At 38.8% G+C, this 22,859-nt stretch overlaps 1 protein-coding gene across 1 annotated transcript in view; it reads left to right on the plus strand.

The window, feature by feature from the left end:
• Positions 1-22,003, plus strand: part of KIAA0391 (KIAA0391 ortholog) — a 41,010-nt gene extending 19,007 nt beyond the window's left edge. The window contains exons 6-8 of the mRNA XM_008639581.2: positions 19,038-19,186; positions 19,728-19,923; positions 21,606-22,003. Of these exons, the coding sequence (XP_008637803.1) occupies positions 19,038-19,186; positions 19,728-19,923; positions 21,606-21,734 (474 nt within the window). The 3' untranslated portion in view covers positions 21,735-22,003. The remainder of the gene's footprint in view (positions 1-19,037; positions 19,187-19,727; positions 19,924-21,605) is intronic.
• The last annotated feature ends 856 nt before the right edge of the window (positions 22,004-22,859 follow it).

Consider the following 22,859-nt stretch of genomic DNA (forward strand, 5'->3'; position numbering starts at 1 on the left):
CTTATCTCCAGAAGGTTCTCTTAGCTAAAATTTACTTGTCCTATGAGCTATGTTGCTGTTTATTATTACATTTTGTAATGCACAAAAAATGTTAATCACTGGGTCTTCTACCAGCCAGTCTTTTGCTGCTCCTGTTTTCTGGATCCTATTTTTGGGAGTATGGAGTCATTATATGAGAGACTGGAGATGCCTGGTATTTCTGCCGTAGACCTGTAGATACTCACTGGCTGAATAGTACCTGTGTTGGCATGGGAAGTGTATATTTGCACTCTAAGCAACAAAATAGCTCCTTCATTTCCCAAAAGAAATAATCTTCTAGACACATGGACTACTAAAGACTTTTTTCTGCATTGTTCCTCTCAATTAATGCTAGATGTCTTTGTACACAATTACAGTAATAACCATTGAGTTTATAGATTTTTCCAAGTGGAAACATTGTTTAAATGTGAGATCATGCTGGATGCTAGTGGATCCTGTTTAATTTCTTCATGACTCTGAACTTCTGTGTTGTAACGTGTCAAAAAAGGACTATGTCTTTGTTCTTATTTTGGATACTTCTGACAAGAAGCATGTATTCTTGTTTTCTGAATGTTTTTTCAAGACTGCTAAAAACAGAAAGAAACCCACAAAGCAGAGCAATCATTTCTTCTGTCTCCAAACTTCTTTCAGAGGAGGGAAGGGAAGGCCACAGTAATCTGGTCACGTGTTGCTTTTCTGGTTACGGGTGTTGCTGCCAAGTAGTCCCCCATCTGTGAATGCTGACCTCCCTCCCTGAATGCTGTAGTCTTGTCTTTGAGGGCTGACTCTGCTACAAAACATCCTCTTCTGGAGGCTCCTATCCTCATGCCTTTGACAGCCAAATGGAAAATGTAGAGTGGCACATATGGGGCATTTACAGCCTGCCTTATTAAGTTCTTCAGTTTATGTAGGTAAACACAGTGCCGAACTGAGAAGATGGAGAGGAGAAATAATGTGAGAGAAGTGACAGGCAGAGCACAAAGGATGGAAAAAGCCAAGAGTGAAAGCTACTGAGGTCAAGCTGTCTGACTAGGATAGCATGACAGTCCCATTTTGGAGAAGAGAGGTATGCTGTGACTACTTCTGCTTGACTAGAGAGGTAGTAAATGAGCAGTGTTTCTGAGGACCTGTATTAAAGCTGTCCAGCCTGTCAAAAGGTAAATTATTTTACTTGTCAAGAAGTGAAATTATTTTGAGTCTCCAGGTATGGGTGAGTCTGTGTTCTTTTCAGGGGTTCATTACTACAGCTGTTAGACCCAGTCAGGATATTGTTTTATAAAATTTATTTTGTTAGAGTGTGTAGTTAGTATGCAGCATGGTTGAAAGAGAAAATGAGATGGTTGCTCTGTTTCTAACACACTCTTAAGTGTTACTATTTGCAAATTATTAGTTTCTTTGGAGCACGTCCCTTATGTGATTTAGAGAATGGCAAAATAAAGGGTGTTGTTAAACACAGGAGAAGGCTTAAGATTTATGTGACAAAAACATGGTAATTTAAATGCATTCTGGTCTTAATTTAAATTTAACAAAAAGTACTGTTTAACTTCATAATTTAGAAGTCTTTCCAGAACTGCAGCTGTTCTGATGAAGACCAAGACTCTAAGTAACTCTTATTCATATGATTAAAATAAAAAAACATTGATGAAATATTCCTCTCTGTTTCAAACAGCCTAGCATTTGTAATTCCGTTTAGGCATCCCTTAGACATCTTGGAGAGGGGCTGGGTTGTGTGGCAAGGCACAGGTACCTTGAGGGATGAGAGGAGACAGAAAAAAAGCAGAAGTTGAAGGAGTAAGTTTTACTCATTTAATGCCCAAAGTGTTCTGACATTCTAGAAAACTAGATATGTGACTACCCAGGCAACTTCAGTCCTCATAGCCAGCACTTAGCAAATCATCATGAATATTACTGACTTGGCAGATTTACTGGAACATCCTGTGGCAGTTTCTCAGGTTTATGACACTCTTGCTTTGTCATTATAATCCCCAATCCCCCTTTTTTCTAGGTGGGTCTTATGCTAGGTCTGTTTTGTGGTAGAAATCACCATGTGGCTGCATCAGTTACCGAAAAAAAAAAAAAAAGGAGGCAGCATGAGGATGGTAACAAAGATTTTTTGAGGGCTAGGAAATGGTGAGACCATTTGACTTGAAGGCATTGCACACACAGTGACTCTAAACTGTAAAACTGCAACACTGGACAGCACCTCCTTTCAACCCTTTGCTTCCTTACTGTAGCATTGTAAATTAGACATTAAAGTTGACTCCTTAGTAAAAGATATTATAGAATGGAAATTATTTTTGCTATATAATTCAGACAGTAGAAAAAAAACCCCAAACCTCCCTAAAGTCTAAAATCACTCAGCCTAGTCTTCTGCTGCTGTTTAAGACTGTACCTGATGCGTATTTGCCTGACTTGAGTCAGTCACTGTGCTGCAAACGTGTGGTTTGTAAATGGAGATATCCTTGCAGTTTAACTAAGCAAAGTTGATTCAGGCTGTATCGTGACATGTAGTTAATCCTTTCCTCCAGATGTATCTAATTACATAAATCCTTGCCCAACACAATCATATTTTGGTACTCTCTGTCCTCTGCTGCTGTAACTCTCTGTAGTGCTCTCACCTTTCATCTTGTAAAGGTCAAGAGAGGGAATTTCCACACACTAATGGTCCATTTCTCCTACTAAACAAGCTGTTACATAGTTCTTAAATGGATGTTTTCCTGTTTATCACAATTTTCTTCAGAAGTATTCCTTGGAAGTGAGAGGGAATCCCAGTGCAAGCAGGATATCTAGGCTCTAGAGACCTCTCTTTGGTTGCGAAAGAGGAGTGAAGGCATTTTGCTCTGCTTCAGTTACCCCTAAACTGTGGAGGACCAGGGTGGGAGGTGAGAGAGGGGTGAGAGAGCATGATCTGCAAGAACAATTTGAAGAGTATTTTGGTAATTTTAGTTTACAGTGAGTTTGGTATACTGTAAATTAAGTATGCAGCCAGGTCCTTTTTTTTCGCTGTACCCATCTGGTGTTAGAAGTAACTGAACATACATTTCAAACGTGTGTTGGATCAAAGCTAACTCACAATTCCCTTCTTCAAGCAGTTTGGCAGCTGGGATCAGCTCTGCCCTAACTTTACCCTCTCTAATGTCTGTATTAAACTCAGACATCTAAAAGATTGGTAAAATAGTTCCAGATTGAGTTACTCGAGGCTGACAATGCACAAAGGAGTAGTTTTTGCTCTTGGCAGATAATTCAAAGTAGTTTCTCCTAAACTTAATCAGCACTTCTAGAAATGGACTACATGAGTTTGTGTAATTCCCATGTAAATTGCAGTAGGCCTGTACAATAACTGAGGAAGCCAGATCCTTGCTGCTCCACTCCCTTCCCATCCCGATCTGGTGTCAGCAGCCAGCATACCACATCTCTGGCCTGAAGCAGCAGTCAGCTCCTGCCAGGAAAGCCACCACACCTGCCCTCCTGCACCTCTCACAGGCTGTCACAAAAAGCCAGGCTGTGACTGCTGTAATTCGGATTGCTCTGTGACAAGTGCAGGGGACACCTCATGTTTTGCATCTTTTTCTTGTCTCTTCCAGGGAAGGAAAGAGCAGCAGGCTTGTTGAGTGGAGATTGCTCTCTGAATTGGGGAAGGGACTAAGTGAATTTTGTGGTACTAATAGTTGTGTGTAAACATATTATTGCATTTTGTTTTTCTGTATGTTAAAGATTTAAAATTACATTTAACAAGAGGATTCAAGGTTTAAAACTAATATTATCATTTTAGTTATTCTAGTGGTTCTGTAATAGTTATTCCTGGACTCCTGGCTGCATTAGCAGTAGGGAAAAGAGTGGGTAGAGAGAAGTTGCAGTTTTGAAAGGAAATATGGTAGTGAAAAAGAAGTTTCATCAAGATAAGGGAGAAAAATAGGACATAGCATAGTAGTCTACAGGAAAATGGTGAATGGTCCTGTTAAATTTTTGAAAAAAAAACAACTTTGGCCGCAGAATTAAAGAACCTTGATGAATTATACTTTGTGAATTCAGCTCAGAGCCATTGCTTTGGTATGTACTTTATTCACATTTGCAAGGCTTATTTTCCAAATATAAAAGACAATTATCAAGACAAAAAAAACCCCATCAGCTCATCAAATGAAGGCAAAGTTAAAAAAAAGAAGGAAAACAGAACATCTGTGACCCACGATTCTCTTGGCTTAATAACCCAAATAAATTTTGAAACATAATTTTGCTTCTTTGAAATCTCTGCCTAATGCCTATAAGTCCTCTATGATGAAACAAGGAGAGCAAAAAATGTATTGGAGCTTGTAGTGTTTGAGAAAAATAGTGAATGAAACTTTCTCTCCTGAGCTCCAGTTACTAAACAGTTTTTGAAGCCGTGAAACACACAAGAAAGTTCCTATGCATACATAGTTGACAAATACACATACTAGTATGCTCGGGTTTTCATGTGGTAATCTTTACGAGTCTTCAAGTCTGTCTTAACTGTGCAATGTGCCTAAAAGATCATCTGTTCAGTTATTGAGACAGTGATACTTTGTACAAAACATTAGCTCTACTGTATGAGCTGTCCTACAAAACAAGCAGTTATTAATAATTTCGACCCCAAAATCTCATGCATGGAAAAGAATTTTTTTCTTCTCTGACTCCTTTGGCAGCATCTGTGATTTGTTCAAGTACTTTACTGTCTGTAAATGAAGCAAGAATGAAGTAGATCCATGAGTCATTCTCTGTTCAGAATCAATACATCCAACAGAGGTCTTATTTGTCATACTGTGACAGTTCATCAATTCTTCCTCCCACCAACTCTTGTCTTACCACTCAACAAAGCAGTCAGATATGTTTGTTCATTTGCTCTCAGCCTTTTCCATCTCTTTTTTTTTTTTTTTTCCTGTCTTCTAATGGTAGTTCAAGTTTGCATTTCCATGATAACAAAACATTTGGCCTATTGCTCAAGATTGGAGAGATTTTTATCTTTGCAACATGTGTTTCATTCTTTAGACCTGTACTTTCATTTCCTGTAAGTATTGCACAAAGCACAAAGATGAAGATTTTTGGTGTTTTCATTGAAAATCACCTTCAGCATCTGTAACCTGATCTTAGAAAAGAAAGATGCTCAAGCAGTAAGGGGTACTCTTGAAACTTCGCGTATTTTTAGTGTTAGAGATTCATGACTGAAATATTCAGCATTGCATCCATATCTCATCAGTTAGTTTCTGGGGGTTCCTTGGATATCCCAGCAGAAGAACTCAGTTCTTCTCCAAAGACACATCTCAGAGATTGATACCAATCTGCTGAAATCTTCCCCCTCTTCTGTATTGGGGCTATCCTAATACAGCATAGCTCAAGCTCAAGAATTTTTGTCACCAGATGCAGAAGAACAAAGCTGTTAAGTTTCTCAGGAGAGCTGAAGGAGATAGACTCAGTTGCCAGTGAAATCTAGAGGGAAGGCCTGGCCTGCAAGTTCTCCTCTCCCTGCAGCTCTTCTGAAGCCCAGCAGTTCCTGATTGTGGCTAACAGAGAAGTAAAAGGGCATTTATTACGTTCAACTTTGTATACCTATACACTGTAAGTGAAGATGGATTGGACATCAGTGTGTCAGAGGTTTTAGAAGTACTCCTACAACTGGTTGGCACGGGTGCTTCCACCAAGGAAATGCCCGTGTTGACTACACACCTTAAACCACCAAGTCTGGCTCTTTCCATAAGGGTATGCTCCAATGTCCTTCACTGCTTCTGCAACACTGGGACAGGAGAGTAGGAGGTAGATGGGACATCTTAAGAAGGGAAGCACAAAGTCAGACTGGCTACTTGTGAATACAGTGGAAACTTTCTTAAAACTTTAAAATTCCCAACATTGTGAAATGGGGGAAGGGAAGCTGACAGGATTCCCTGAGTAAATGCCTCATCAGTCAACTGTAAGCAATTACTTTTCCTTTCAGAGGTTTCCGCTCTGGTTTTGCGCTTCCTGGTGAGAATAGAGCAGCAGAAATTGATCAAGTTAAAGAAATCTGACTATCAGGCATTTTGACAACTTCTCCCTGTTACTTTCTCTCAGTCAGATTCTTCCTGGTGCTGCCTCCCATTACTATTTGTAACCTTTGTATCTGGCTATAAATCAATGAAGCCCATGTGGTTAAATTAATGATCTCTATTGGTTTCCATTTGGTGTTTGTGATTTTTACCTTTGTATTTGGTGATAATAGAAAATCAACAGTTAATGTAAGTACAGGAGCACCCAAGCACACCTTTTTTCTTTGCAAGTGAATTTGCACCACATATGTTTCATAACAAGATTCTTCTAATCACTAGGAATATAAGCTTGAAATTCAGCAGACCAGAGTGAACCTGCCTTGATGCTTCATGTTCCAGTGAACTTGGTAACTGTAGCAAATAGGTTGGTTGTTATCTGCTGTAGAGAAGTCCTGCTAAAATCTAGGTGATGAAGTCAAATAAACATGTCTTCTGACCTGGATGAGCTTCTATCTTGCTGTTTTCACTTCTCCCTTAGAAACCACAAGATGGGGTTTTTTGTGCGTAGCTCAACTGATTCACATAATCATGGAATTGTTATCAGTGCCGCAGTAAGAGGTGTTGGGCCTCCAAATTGGAAACCTGGTCTTTAGGGAACTGAACTGCTTCTTTAGAAGTGATTCTCATACGAAAAGTCTGCATAGTAGTGCAAGGTTACGAGAAGCATGCCAGAAAATGTGAAGGTTGGGTTACTATAGGCCAGTTCTCTGTAAGAATAAAGATTTTATTTGAATGTGAGAAGTGCTGGTTTACTGTCATCTTAAAGGCAGCATAGATAATCCTCAGGACAGTGATTGTGTTCATTCATGTACATCTGGATTTATTTACATATTTGAAAAGCAACCAGTTTTGGGTTCATGCTTGGCTTTTACATTTAATATGCTATTTCTAGTAAAAGTAGGAAAGAAAACATATTTGAAAGTTGTGTTATCTGAAGGAGAAAAGGTACAACATAAAAAAAGCCTAAAGTCCATTTGGATTTGTTTATGAAGCCATGAAATCCTAATTTTTTTGAACAGTATGTTATTCCTAGGGATTTCCGCATATTGACATGATGTTTAATGATCCAGCAATCCATTAAGCTGCATTTTTTGTTTTTTCTCTAGTTGCAGGATTGGAAGAGACATTTATTTATAAGTAAATATATTTAAATTGAGATTATTAAATTATTATAACCTGCAATGAAGTTTAACACTGAAGTTAAAGTAATTTTAATCTAGACTCATAGAAAATCAAGTACAATTGTCCACAGCTTTTAATCTAAATCCCTTCATAAACTGATTATTTTGTGTTGTCTGGAACATGGAAATAGGAACTCCTATTTGAATCTAGGAGACTGATGTCACCAGAATTAAAATTCTATTCTGGGAATGACAATCATGCTGGCAGTATTCTTGCTTAAAACCAATTCACAAGAATTCCTGTTTCAAACTGAACTTCCGTAAAATGGTAAGAACTCTTATCCAAAATACTGTTGCCTATTAGAGGTGACATTCTGTATCAAACACTTCTTAATGCAAACCTCACCTTTTGCCAGTATTGATTTTGTACATCAGATACAGACATGAAAGGGAAGAGGCTATCCCTATTCTACTTTTTACTTATTTTGTAAGGGTACATTTATGTAGTTCTTCCAAATAACCGAGGAGAAAGGAGGCAAGGCAAAAAACCTAAGAGTCAAAATAAAATAGTCCCTATACTAATTCAGATTTATGCTTTTATCTGTGGTGTTAATCTAAATTAGATCAAATCAGATTAAACTAATATGTTTACTTGTGTTCATATAAAGAGGAGATCTCATTCAGGTAGCTGCTGCATTGTCCTATCCTTGCACAATGCTTCCTGTAGTGACTGTTGAAACTGGACCTGTACTTCTGTCATATCATTGATACCAATTTACCTCTTAGATAAATCAGAAAGTATTAGTGATGCTTATGTCTGTCCTTATCATTGTCCAGCTTTTATCCATTTACCTGCTTGCTTCTATGCTCAACAAAAAGGAAGCAGTGAATTGGCAGTAATATTTCTTCTGCCTCTAATGTTCTGAATTTTTAAGTCTTGAGTTTTTAAGGAGTCACGTTGACATGGCTGAGCAAGCTGTGTACAGTGTGTGTGTACTAGTTTAAAAACAAACCAGTGAGAGGCACCAAGTCAGAATAACAATTTGATGGGGAAATTAAAGAAAAAGAAAAAAAAACAAACAAAAAAAAAAACCCACACTGGTTCAAACTGACAGAGTCAAGATACAACCTGACACCCTGTTAGTCAGGGTGGTGGTAGCAGTCCAGTGGAATGGTGGCTGCTGTCCTGAAGCGGTGATCCTATAGAAAAGGGTCTGCTCTTCCTCAGAAGGTCCAGTGGTGACTATGTAGCTCCTGTCCTCTAGAAATCCAGTGGAAAGGTTGTCTCTGGTGTTCAGAATCTCAGATTATATCCAGGATGGAATGCTTGGTTCCTCCCTCTGGGTGGAGCATCTCACAATGGGGTAATGAGTCATGAGGCCAAGTGTTGATTAGGCTCATTAACAGAAGATGGTCCGGAGGGAGTTACCTCTGAGTCGTGAGGCATGGCATTGATGGGCCATTAACAGAGAGATAGTCTGGGGGGAGGAGGCAAGGAAACACTGCCCCTCCTGGTTTCAACAGCTCATGAGGATGGTAATGGAATACACTGCAACCCAGGACAGTTTGCCATAAGCTCTCTAACAGCAGCTAAAAGCCAGTTCAGTTCCAAAGGTTCTGAAGCTGTTACTGTTCAGAAGTTGTTCCTGACTTACGTGGTATACCAGTGTGGGAAGATCAACCTTGCTGCTGTCTTCTCTCCTTGTTTATTTCCTAATTGTGTGATACTTTGGTAAGCTAGGTAGCACTTACACTATACACTGGAAAAAAAAAAGTAGAAGTATGATGCAGGTGTTTGTTAGAGCTGTGGTTCACTGGAGTTTGTGCTTCTACACTCAGTGCAAGCTTAAGAAAAGTACAGTGGAATACCTATTTCTTGAATGCTACCTATATCTGATTGATTGGTTGATAGGAATTAGCTTCCACCACAGCCCTAAGTTGCCACACATGTGAATAAATAAAATTAAGTAGTAGTAAGAGGGCTGCAAACAAGTAGTCATAGAGCAGAACCAGTCAGTCTTAATGATGTTGATTTATCCTGCTCCTTATTAGGACCTTATTAGGAGTAGTTACCCTGGGTTCTTCTAATGTTAGTGTCACTATGCTTCTTTCATCATCAGAAGTCATGTACATGGTCTCACTGTAAAACATTGCAATGTGCTCTTTAAATCCATTTATGTGGAATGGCCATAAGACTCAATAGTGAGAGGAAGTGTCTTAAAGAATTGGAGGGTTTTGACATTTTCACTTCTCATTGATATGTATCTGCATATCATGCCTTAAAGAGTGAAATTTCTTAACTTTCCATTGAATGGGCATTCCCAAATGGGCTTTCAGAAATCTGAAATGCTATAGGTTAGGGATTTCTTTTCTGTCATCCCACCCACTCTCGTTTTCACAAGCCCATTTAGCCCACCAGCCTAGTTAACATAACCAGTAGTAAAACAGTTTTAACCATTTGCTATCTGATAAATTTGGTAAACAAAACACTTCTGATATTACAGTTCTGTCTTGCACTTGAGCACTGCTGTTCAGTCCTGGATGCTCCAGAGTTGTTAGCTGGGTATCTGCATCTTTTCCATGGAAATGGACAAAAGAGGGAAAGATGCAACATAATTCCTCAAAACTGCTGGCTGGTATAGTCATACAGATACCTGGAAAGCATAACTCTGAGTCCCCAAGCCACAAGCTGCTTGAAAAAAATAGATCCTTTTATGAAATAGGGGTGGGGCTTGGGAGTTGTTCTTATTTGGCTTCTGTTGTCCAAGCCGTTCTGGTGGTCATATTTTCATATTCTCAAGCTTGTTTCTCTTGACAAGGGGAAAAAAACGGCTAAGTAGACAAAGTTTTTCATATAACCAGTTGTTCCCAAGGGGTTGAGCCTTTAGACAAATGGCAAATATTATCTGTAATTCATTTGTGTGAGCTGACAGTATTATCTATTTGTCAAATTTCTGTATCTTCTGAGTTAAAGAAAAATACTTCAGATAATACAGTGGCCTGCCCAGGGTCCAGGTATTGAGTATTGCAGACTGCTACCAATATACTTGCATTAAAAGCATCAAAGTAAAAAGATTCGATCTTGTGGATTTTAGCTATCATGGTGGGCTTTGAGGCTTTCACTGCCTAGGATGTCCAGGCATGGACACTGCTGGCAGTGTTACTAGTAGTAAAATGACCTGTCTTCAAAGATTCACAATCAAACGTAATGGCTGTCAAGATAAATAATGCTGACCCACATTTTACATCAGCTGCATTGCACTGCATCACATTTTTGTTGGTTTTGTAGGAACAGTGGGTTTCTTGCCAGGGTAAGCCTTGATCCAACTGAGACAGTTGAACCTCTGTCTCATGGTACTGGCAGTGCAAGGTGTACTCATGTATATGAAAGTGCCCTGGGTTTTCTCCAATCTGGTAAATATAGTTATGCTCTTATCAATATTAAACAGATTCCCTCCTAGGTTCGTCCTTGCTGAAAGCTTTGGTTTCATGGTTGACCCAGGACTGATAGGTCGGACTCTGACCACACAGCTGCTCCTCCCTCTCAGACCTTTGTGCTTTAGTTTGCTTCTGCTGATTTTTATACTGTTGAAGAAGAATATTTTATATGTTCTCTTTCATATTAAACAAAATTTTCCTGTTCCTGACCTTCACAGAGAAATCACCACTCATTTCAGTAGTGTTTGTTAATGTATTTATATGTGTTAAGAGCTGCAAAGGTTCTTACTGAAACAATTGTTTTAGAAGGTGTATAAAAGTTTTGAAGGTAACCTCTGTATAAAAATCTGTAGCAGGCAACTGGAAAATAGTACTAATGAGAAACAGCAGAAAGGCAGTGTGAAAATTGTGTTATAAATATTTGCAGCATGTTGTACTCTGATGCTTTTTTTCAACTGCAAGTTGTCAATTTACTGATGTTTCCTTGGTTATCATGTCATTCTACCTGGATGTCTGCTATCCTGTGAACATAGAAAGAGTCCTTATGTTAAAGTATTTGTGGAACTCTCAAGTTTATTAAAATCTGGGATGTCTCTGTAGAAGCATATGTTTAATATACCATAACAGCATCATGCCTGTGCCTGCTGTTACAGTGATGTCCCCAGCTGCTGCAGGACCTTTTCTCAAAGAAAAAAAGTACTGTCTGGGACTTTTTGAACCACAAATAGGACACAGGGAAAACACTTAACAACACACTAGGTCAGTCACGCTGTACAGACATCTGCATAGGACAGTGGTGAGAGCTGAGGTGTTTGTACCTTTTAAACTGTCAGTTTCAGTCTTAAAAGCTGATTTCAGTCCTGCACCGAGTTATTTCCTATCTGTGGAAAGGATCAGTCAAGCTTGTGCTTTCATTTTCATAACATCCCATTACCACTGCCGCCGCCACCACCACCTGGAGATTCTGCTCACATTCTGGATTTTCAGCACTTAAATATAACTTCTGATCCACTCTATGAAAATCTTAAGACTGGCACAGCTCCATTGGGTTCACAAATGTTCCTTTTTAACAGCTACATGGTTTCTAGTTCATTTCCAATAGCTAGATTTTTACATTGTTTCTAAAATGAAAAATGGTAAGAGAAACTGCCTTATGTCCTTACTTCTTTGTATACAGTGCTCTGATAATAGTAGAAAAGCAAGACTACTAATGTAATTGCAAAGACTAGCTTTCCAGTGAAAGAAGTGAAGCTTATGCAAGAATAAGAGTAAAACCTCCTACCTGTTCATTTTTATGTAACTTTCTTCCTTAAGAGTATAAAGATGATGTATGTGTAATATTGGTGCAAGAAGCAATGTGTAGTGATCAGTAAGAAAATACTGTTGAAGAAACAGCAGTACAGGCAGAAAGAATTAAAGGATGAGAACAAAGGATAGTATTGATATGTGGAAATGCAAAGGGAACACTTGCAGGTTTTACACATTTCTTTTCCTACTTTGGTATAATCACAGAGACTGTTACCACCTAACTCCTCTCCTTGGTGTGGCGGGTTGATACTTTCTAATCTTTTGTAAATCTCCAGGTTTTGGTACAAAATAGTAGGTTCTCAGGAGATGTCTGGTTAAAATTGAATCCACGTAAGCTGCCCCTTATATATTGTCAAGATCTTGGTATTTATTCTTTTTTACAAGAAAGAAGATGAGTAAAAGGAGAGATAAAAGTATACAACAGTATGAGCTATGGAGAAAAAATACCTCAAAGAAGATCAGAAAAGGACAAATACCTTTGTCCTTTTACATGACTCTAGAAAGGAAGACATTCAGAAAATTTAAGTTCATGAACAAAAATGGTTTGGTGCCAGTCCACAACTAAAATAGAAAACTCTAAGTTTTAATTAAAAGAGAAAAAGTAAGTTGTTAGGACTGGGCTATAGTTAATGGTGAATTGGACATTTCCCACTTGCTATCCTAGCAGAATGCTGCTTTGGATTTCAGATTCACCCTTTCTCTTACATCTTTATTCCTACTTCATAATTGCTGACACAACATCAAAGGGTCTGCTTGTACATTTAAATCAATGTTACATTTTTTAGTAAGTGCTTGGGAAAGAAAATAGTATTGTAGCTGATTAACAAAATTTTTGGATTTAGAAACTTGACTGGCACTGAAGTAATTTACAGTATTCAACTTCCAAAAATGCAGTTAGACAGCTGAAGAATATTTTTTTGTCTGTGTATTTCTTGAATTGTAAGAGTCAGAAAAATTTGTCTGTTTTTCTCTTTTGCAACTTGTACTATAAAATTCAGCAATTCCCCAGCTGTCCATATCTTCTTTAGTCATCATTTCTAGAGTTCTTGGCATTGTTCATTTAATAGCATGCTATGTTAACTATTGTCACTACCCATTTTTCTTCCTTTTATTTGTGGTTGAACTTCATTCATCTAAAGATCATGGTGATGAAAATATTGCCATTCAAAAGCAGAGACATTCAAAAAGCGTGAGCAAGAATGTTCACACTAAAAGGTTTCTCAGGTGTAAGGTTTGACAAAGTGGCTGAGATCTTTCAAAGATGACAGTCCATTCTAAAAAGCCAGATTCCAAAAAGCTAGTGGCTCCTCCCCCTGATGATCCCCCACCTACCTCCCCATTCTTCATGTCATACACACACTTCAATTCTGTGTTTAAGTTGTGTATGTATTTCTTCGCTCTCTGCATGCATCCCACTGTGATTCTGTTAATTCTCCTAGGAAATACTGCTTCACTGCTGGTCAGATTACTCCTTGTGCCTTTTGAGAATAAGACAGAGCAGAATATGACTGTAATTAGATAGAAAATACCTATTTCAAAACATTTTTTCTTATATGGTTCTCTGCTGGAAGGATAGGCACCTATCCCTCCCTATCTGCACAGGAGAAATTCATAATAGTCTTACCAAATCTGAAGTTGATTTACACAGTTTTGGTTTATATTGTGCTGTTCTCTGAGCTCATCAGTAGAATAAAAGACAGGGGTGGCTCTGTTTGAAATTGGAAACTTTACCTACAGTTTATAATACAGCAGAATGTAGTCTCAGATTATTTACAAACATATTCCTTCTACATTCAGAATTGTTTCAGGGATTATCTTGAGCAGATTGCATCTTCAGTTGAAATCAAATGGAGTTGTAATTAAAGATATCCCCATTACTGGTATAACAGCCAGGATACCATGAATACAGAAAAATACAAATTGTGCTGTTGCTTCTGTATCTGACCTGAATATATTTACAGCTACTCTGCTTCATTCTCCCCACTACTCAGGATACAAGATGGTTCATTAGCTTGGTCACACAGTCCATGGGGTATTGTTGTAGTTAATTTTGACCTGAAAGGAATGCATTTACATTCACCCAGTGTTGCAACTGAGCCAAGTCCTCCAGGCAGTGGGAACACTGGACTGTGCAGGAGCACCAGGTGTCTTGGTACACACTTGATACCAGTTAGTTTGGACCTGACTGCAAAAGCATCTTTGGCCTCTGAACACAAACTTACTCTGCAAGTAGCAGAGCTATATTTAGGCTTCACCTCATCTGAGCAAACTGAGGCTACTGTACCATCCTCAATCTATATTAAATCAACTTGGGAATCTGCTTCTGTGGTTTAGTTTTCCTGCTCAATCAATAATCTGCCTTTGATTAATAGTGTTGACTGTTAAGAGTGAAAGCTAACATCTAAAAATGAACTGCAAATTTTAATGAATTGTGATAGGGAGTTAAGGCATATCTGTAGTGAATGTGTCAAGAGAGGATAAGTCAATTCTAGGTGCAGAGTCAATGCAGACAGGTTAAAACATGTTAAACATTGTGTGATTGCCATCATTGATGTGTGAAGTGCTGTCACTGGTAGAGTTTTGCATCATGATGTGTTACATCAATCTAAATAGTTTTACTGTAACACAGTATACAAATATTCCCAACAAAATAGTTTCTGCAGTATTGCAGAGATCCCTGGTGTTGTAAGGGATAATTCCAAGGGTTAGCTGTTGGCTGTCTGAAGAGCAGAAAGTAAACCAGGCTGATTAATCTGTGACTGTTACTTACTCATCCATCCATCACTGCTTTCCCTTCAAAGTAGCTACTCCCTTCCTAGTCAGGGACAGGTAATCTCTAGGGAAATCAAGAAATGTGTATACTGCCCTTGTATTTGAGTTAAGAGGACTTGAGACTAATTTATACTGTGTCATCAATAATAATGTGGAGAATATAAGCAGCATTTGTATTTGGTGCTGTGGTAATGGTATTGAATGTGGTTTGGTGAAATTACCAGGCTCAGCGAGAAAGTCCAGCCTTTCTTGCAAGCAGCACACATGCCTTCCCTGAATAACTGGCTGTCCTGTGGGAAAAATCTCTGGCTTCTCATCGTGTCTCTCTCCTGTGTGTGGACTAAAGTAAACAGGTTTTTCTTGAGGTTATTTTCTTGGTCTACAGTATGGAAAAGGGGAACCAAAAATGGTGAAACTCTTAAATAAACGTGGTGGTGAAAGGAATTCATTCATAGAATCATAGAATGTCCTGATTTGGAAGGGACCTACAAGGATCATCAAAGTCCCAACTCTTGGCCCTGTGCAGGACACCCCAAGAATTGCACCATGTCCCTGACAGTGTTGCCCAAGTGCTTCTTGAACTCTGTCAGGCTTGGTGCTATGACCACTTCCCTGGGAAACCTGTTCCAGTTCCCAAACACCCTCTAGGTGAAGAACCTTTTCCCAATATCCAATCTAAAACTCCCCTTACCCAGCTTCAGGCCATTCCCAGGACATGGGTTCTGTCACTGGTCACCAAAGAGATCAGTGCCTGCCCCTCCTCTTCCCCTCAAGAGGAAGCTGTAACTGCAGTGAGGTCTCCCCTCAGTCTCCTCTTGTCCACACTGAACAGACTGAACATGACCTCTGTGCTGCTCGTACGGCTTCCCCTCCAGGCCCTTCACCATCTTCATTGCTCTCCTTTGGATGCTGTCAAACAGCTTAATGTCTGTTTTATATTGTGGCACCCAAAACTACACCCAGGACTCGAGGTAAGGCCGCACTAGTGAAGTGGGACAATCACCTCTTTTGACTGGCTCCAATTTCTTGCTAAACTTTGGAGACAATGCTTATGCTTAGCCCTGCCTGACAGAGTGCAGTAATGGCAGCTCTGAACCTGTGGTCTGTGTTGGAGTTTCTTTTGCAGTTTCACAGCTACAGTTGGGTGGGAGGCAGCACTAACAACAGGTGTAAATAGAGCAGTTTGTTGCTCTTACTAGCAGATAACCTGTAGGTGAGTTTTGCTTTTAAATGGCAGTTAGTGAAACCAAATGTTTAAGCAATGTTGAGCATGATTTATTAATAAAAAATGTGATTTAAATATTTTTTGGTGGTTACTTCTTCATGCTATAGGTGTATACAGGTGAGTCACTTTTTGCTGAATCACTGAGTGGTGTGCCTCCCAGCAGCAGTGTGTAGGGATTTCCCATTTCACAAGTGGGAATCTACCAGTAGTACCTAAGGAGAAAAGCTGTCCTACCTCCAGGTGACCTGTGAAACTGGGGACACATGGCACAGTGTGACCTAGTGATCAGAAAGGGACTGGCAGTGAAGTCTTAGGAAATCCGTATCCTGCTCTGTAGATAGTTCCTTGTATGAGTTAGAGTAATTAATCTATCTTCCTTGTGTTCCATTATACACTCATGTAACTTTGGGAAATACTAGATTAATAAAATACCCCTGACTTTTAAAATGAGAGATCACTACTGCTGTTTTTGTATTAACACCATTATGTTCAGTTAGTTTCCTCTGTGACTGAAAAAAGTGTTACTGAGTGTCTCACATCTTCCTTTCTTGAGAAGCAGCCAGGCATGGGAGTAGACACACTTAGGAAACCCCCCATGTAAGTTCTGTGACTCCTTTCAGACCACCCCCATTAAGTGCCCAAGCCTAAAGTGAGATAAAATGCTTTTTGCTAAAGTTGTGTCAGATTGGGGGGGTGTGCAGTACAAAATTATTTTTATCTTAGGAAAACAGAAATAATTTCTGTCTTCTGTATTTTAGTTGTGTAAGATTAGTATCTGTGTTAAGTAGAGGAGGGACAGTGGGTTGTTATGTAAGCAGGAGTTTCAAAATGTTAAAATGTTGACTCTTTAATATTCCTACATTTTAAGCCTGGTTCAAGTTTTTCCATTGCTGTAGCTAATGTATACCAGCCTCTCAATTTTTTTCCAGAAGCACTTCACACTAGAAAACCTCATATATTAATAATATGTAGGACAAGGAAGTCCACATGACTAACAGGTACAAAGTGCCACTAGTTATAACCTCGAGAAAGAAAGACTTACAGGAGCTGGATCCAAGACACTTTAAGTCTTTCATAAACTTGGGAACAGCCACTATTGACCAATCTGTATCTGGAACAGTTTTTTAACTTCGTTTTTCACATTATTTTTTGCTAACCTTCCCTTAATGTAGCAAAGCATTAGGCAAAAAGAAAAAGTATTTTCAGTTGGAATTTGTAAGGGTTTGCTAAAGTTACTCATGGTTATTATTTCTTCACTGTTGACTTCTGTACATGAAAATGTCTGTGGATGCAGTAGCTACATTCCTAAGTTTCATTAGCTTTAATGAACTCAGATTAACCAACTTAATTCTCCTTTGGTATTTGTATCCAGCTATTTGCAGGCCTGGTTCAGTGCATGAGAAGTTACTGAATTTGACCTTTTCCTGCTCATGTTATGTTTTGTTTGTTTTAACTAGGGAAAAGTAGATTGTATGCATGTATAGCCAATAGCCAGTGTGATCTCCTGGAAGCAGGAAGCCAGTTCCAATAGGTACTGTTAGGTGTTTGTGCTTTTCATTAGCACCAAGCCCCTATATCTGTATGAAAACAGAGCCTTTAGTCCCTCAGAATCAATACTGGCAACAGCAGCTTATAGCTCAACAGTTTGAATTAATGTAGAAAATCTTCTGGCCTTCTCTCCCCGATCTCAGATCCAGATTCATGGCATAAATTTGAGCCATCTGCAGGTCCTTTCCGGTGAAGGGCAGTCCCACACTTCCTGTCCTCACCACCTCCAGCAATGTGTTCCCATCAGTCATTGAACCTTTGACTCAAGTCTGTCTGTTGGGTTGCTGCAAGCTCAACCCTACAAAAAAAATATCTTTTGTTGGATTAGTGAGCTTGTAGGTAGTTGTGACATAGATCTGACACAACAGAAGTAGTGAGAATGTGCGTCTTGAGAGAAGACTGAGTGTTGAGAGAAGACTGAGTGGGGCCACTCCTTTCTCTTGGTACTTGAAGGTAGATGAAACAAAATGCATTGTAAAATGGCACACAACAGTTACATGAACAATTCTTTCCCTGAACCAAAAGCGAGTGATACCAAAAAACAATAAGGATCACAAATAGAAGAAAAGGAGGGAAAAGAGCAAGAGGAGAAGGGCAATTGAAGGTATTACAGAGAGAAAAAGTAACAAGGAAGAGAGAAGTAGCTAGAAAAGCAGGAAGAAGGATTAAAGAATAATCAGGAGATTGTATGTTGACAAATAGTGGCAGCAAATGCAGGTAAAAATTAGGAAATACCTTTCCCTGGTGGTTGTGCATACTGTCCGTGTCTTTCAAATATGAGAGATATATGAATCTCAAGAAAGAATTCTTCTGTCTTTCTGGGTCGAACTGAAATGCCATTGTTTGTGAGCATTCCACAGTAATAACCTGGATGCTGAAAGCCAGAACCTTTGTCCTCCCTGAACTCAGTCTGGGTGAAGCAGGGAGGGAAAGTCCCGGGCACAAGTGTCTGTCCTGAGAAGTACTTGCTGCCGAACAGGCACAGCCCTAAGAGGCTGCTGAAAGGCCCCTGTGAACGCACCTCAGTGTGTTGGCTCACAAGTCTGGATGTGGTTTTCATAAAGCCTTAATCCCGCGGTCAGGGATTTCCATCTCCTGCCGCTCGCTGCTTCCCCACAGGGCAGCTCGGGCCGTGTAGTTCTCCAACTCCGCCAGCAGGTGGGGCTGGAGAGGCGGTGTGCTCAGGGCTCCCGGTGCTCCGTGATGAGAAACGGGCATTACTTAAATCCCAGCGTGATTCACTTCCCGCAGCTGTCTTGGAACTTCCTGACATCTCCATACAACTCTGTCCGAGGTCATTCATGTCATTTGAACTGCAAGAGCTGGCGTATACAAGCACTGTATTTTCTGTCTGGTTGAGAGCAGCTTCCTTCAATGAATTGGTTTGTCATTTCTTTTTTTTCTTTGTGATTAGGGAATTAAATCGGTTAACTGCCTAATTCATATTGCAGTTAAGAACTCTGTGAAACGAGAGTAGTCTAAAAGTCCCTCTAGTTGAGACACACATGAAAATGTTCCGTGTCACTCTGTTTTTACAGCTAAAAAAATTTGTGTTTGCTTTGTTTTCTGCAGCTGTTTGATGCTGTCAACTGCCTGGCAAAAGAGAATGCCCGGTTGCTTGTGCTGGGCCGCAAACATATGCTGATCAACTCTTCAAATTGGAAAAGAGAGATTATGAAGGAGATGCAGAATAAGGCAGACTTCTTCTTTGCTGAAAATATGTAAGTTGAAGAAAATGGCTCAATATAATAGAGACCAACACCTGATTTATGTGCATTTTGCTCTAGTTTTTAGTACCATTACTAGTATCTCTATCTCTGCGTGTGAAAGAAACATATCCCTCGCTATACTTGCTTCAAAAATACATAAAAGGTGACTTTCATCACTTAGAATTATATTGACAGCTGTGTGGTTTATTAGCATTTATGGCTGATAAAACCACTGCCAAGAGCACATTAGTTTTAGCAGTTCTGTTCCACACTGCATGGTACTCTTAAACTTTGTGGCAGGAGATTTTATTGTCCTATTATCAGATTGTGATAAGAGAAAAAAAGTGCTCTATGTAGCATGCAATTAATTTTTATTGCGCTCCAGTTTTTGGCGCCCTGTGGTAAGTAATTTTTTATTTTACCAGGGAACTAGAGTAGTGGTGGGAATTTTCAGTGTTGCTGATGAATAAATCTTGATCAGCATTTGAATCACTTCCTGCAACCACTTACTGCCGTGTGAATGATGACTGTCTTTTCCATTTGTTTTGTGAAGCTCTGAAGATGATGCCTTCTTGTTATATGCCACTCTCCGATCAGGCAAGCATTGCAAGTTTGTTACTAGAGACTTCCTCCGGGATCACAAGGCTTGTCTTCCCGACAGTCTGACACGTCATCTGTTCCGTAAGTGGCAGCGTGGACACCAGATAGTGTTCTTCCCTTCTGCAGAAGGAAGGAGTATGAAGTTTTTGGTAAGTTTTCCCGCTGCAGTCAGAAAACACACAGAGCATATTCACTGAAGATACATTATTTCAAACTCTGGATGCCAGAATATCATGGTTAAGTCTAAGAAATAGATTTGTTGCAATGTGCTCAAAACTCCCATGTTAACTGAAAATTCACTGGATCCACAGAGCATGCCACAAACAAGAAAATTGTCAGAAAGCCAAGAAATGCTACCTAAATGCTTACAGTGTAAATATAAATAAAAGTTTGTGTATACAAATCTTTCCAGTGCTGGAAACTCTGTAACCATTCCTGGCCTCATTAAAACCTGAGTGTCAATGTTTTAATTTATTTAAACTTTGAAATCCCTTATTCTCCTCTGCAGCACTATTATAAAATATCATGCTTCTAATTTTACAATAGAAATTATTTCATCTTTATTTTAAAGAAGCAGAAAAATACAGGTATTTCAGTATTTACTGTAATAGTAATCTAGCATAGGTATAGTTTCATGAGGGAAAGCCCAGAACAGTCAGGTTTATAGTTAATATTCAGCTGCAGAAAATGCAGTAATGTCATGTTATGGCAGAATACTACTGTTATTGTCTAGGAGACATGTATCCTTGTGAACAACACATTAACAGGATTGCAGCTGTTTTAAGATTTTTCTAGGGAAAAATTCATCGTGACATTCTACATGTAGTTTTTCGTTATCTGGTCTGTCTGGTTATTCCTGGCTTAAAGGAAAACTGCACCTATGCAGATTAATTTTCTTCCTTCTCTGGTTAAAATTGTAAAATAACATTCATAATTACAAACAGAGATAGCAGTCTGTAAGAATTACACAGCCTTTCATTCAGTGTTGCCATATATACATTTCTTCTTATGGAGCCATAATGAATGTTGGGTTACCTGAGGTACACCTTGTTTCTTTCTTTTGTACAAAGGGACTACTAATTTTCACATCTGAATTCCCATAGAAGTGATTTGGATGATTGATATTCCCAGTCATAGCTGTTTTCTAAGTTATTCTGGAAGCTACCACAGGAAAGTAGATTTCCAAGATTATACATATGGAGTGATAGTATGTCCTGACAACCATAATTACCAACCAGTAATGTTTCTTTTGCATTTGTCTTATATATGTTGAATTAGTATACCTGTAACATAATAGAACAGAAAAATTGTTTATTCTATTTGTTCAACCAGATGCTTCTGAAAGTGTTAGTGATAAACCCTCTTCTTACATCTCCTTGGGACACAGCAAGTCAGCTCTGTAAAGAGAGAGACTGGGAGAACAAATACAAGATGTCATTAATGTCATTAAATCCTATGTTCAAGCCTATAAACTCCACATCCTGAGTAATTCCCATATGATTTCATTTAACTGAACAGAACAACAATCATTTTGCTATTTCTAGAACTTGAGTGCATTATGCTGAAATCATTAGTATCTGGTGCTGATGGAAGATAGAATTTATAATGACTCCTAGACCACAAAATACTGAAAGATAGTTTAGTTTTTTCTCCAGTACTAAAATTTAGAATTTGTTTTGTGTAAGAAAATAAAATGAGAGTTGTTAAGAGATAAAACTATGGAGACTTTTAAGGTAAGCATTGGAAGTCATAACTACCTGTAATTGATATTTTAGTAATATGTTGTATAAAGTCTAAAAAAACCCGTTTTTCCTCTGTTTTTTCCCAACAGCCTGCTTTCCATTATGACTGTGTGGTGCAGACTACAGGTGATACATGGCATATTCCCTATAAAGATGTTTTTGAGGAAAAATACTCATATCAAGTACCAAGAAAATGGCTCTGCATTCAACAGAAATGATGAAAAATGGAATTGGACAAGCTGAAGCTGCCTTTTTTTTTCGTAATTTCTGTTGCTGGCTAGGAGAACTCAGCAGGACAATTATGGGATTAATGTGTGAGGTGTGTAACTAAAGAAAATTCAGTGACTGCATTTTGACGAAATCATTCCTGCATACAACTGTTAACATCAGTGGGGCCCAGGGGGAATGAATTAGGTCCATTATTTCCATTTTTACAGGCAATTTTTGTGATTTGAATTAAAACTTGATTTTTCCTGTTGGAATTACAGCTTGGACATTTTTATCTTTTATTTTTCTCAAGCTTTTCATCTACACTGAAATGCATAAACTCTGTATGTTGAAGAAATTAAGCAGGACTTGCAAAGTACCTTCAAAGTTTGTGGGGCTGGCCTTGCAACAGAGTTGCAGAATGTCTACCTCTGATCAGTGAAGCTGAGGGGGACAGATGGTGCATTTATCATTCGCCAGACACACACAGACCCAATACTTCCTCTTGATCACATAGAATGCAAGAGGTTGGTTATAGCAGTAGATAGCAATAATTTGTTTGGAAGAATAAGAAAACAACCTGTGGAATGGTCTGTGGCTCTTTCACACTCCTAAGTTTTCCGTTTCTGACAGCATTTGGAATCACTGCAATAATTTGCTTATGGAAATGCATGGATTTTTTAAAATTAAAATTGATAGCTAGAAATTCTTAAAGGCAATAATAGGATGAAACTGATTCTTGTACATTTCTATAAAATCTGTCCCAAGTTATAAAGCAAAAAAATAGTATAAATTACAGGAAAAGTGTTCTAAGTTATTTGTAAGCATATGTGTGGTAAACGTGTATGTTTATTGCACCTACAGCTTTAATGCAAACCTTTCTCCCCCAAAAACAGAAATGCCACATAAATCTCAGATGAAATATCCTGGGTTTGTCACATTTGTCTTGTACAAAAATCGTCTGTTTGAAACTGAGATGAACCATGAAGATCTTTTTGTATAGAACTTCCAGTTCTGAGCTCTTGCAGGACCCCATGACAAGCTCCCTCAGGACTCAGCATTCAAGCATGTTCCTTGCTATTTTTTTTCCAGGACAATCCTGGCACATGTTCTACTTCTGCTATCAGTTTGTAAAC

This window comes from Corvus brachyrhynchos, unplaced genomic scaffold (assembly GCF_000691975.1).
Source record: "Corvus brachyrhynchos isolate BGI_N302 unplaced genomic scaffold, ASM69197v1 scaffold115, whole genome shotgun sequence".
Lineage (NCBI taxonomy): Eukaryota > Metazoa > Chordata > Aves > Passeriformes > Corvidae > Corvus > Corvus brachyrhynchos.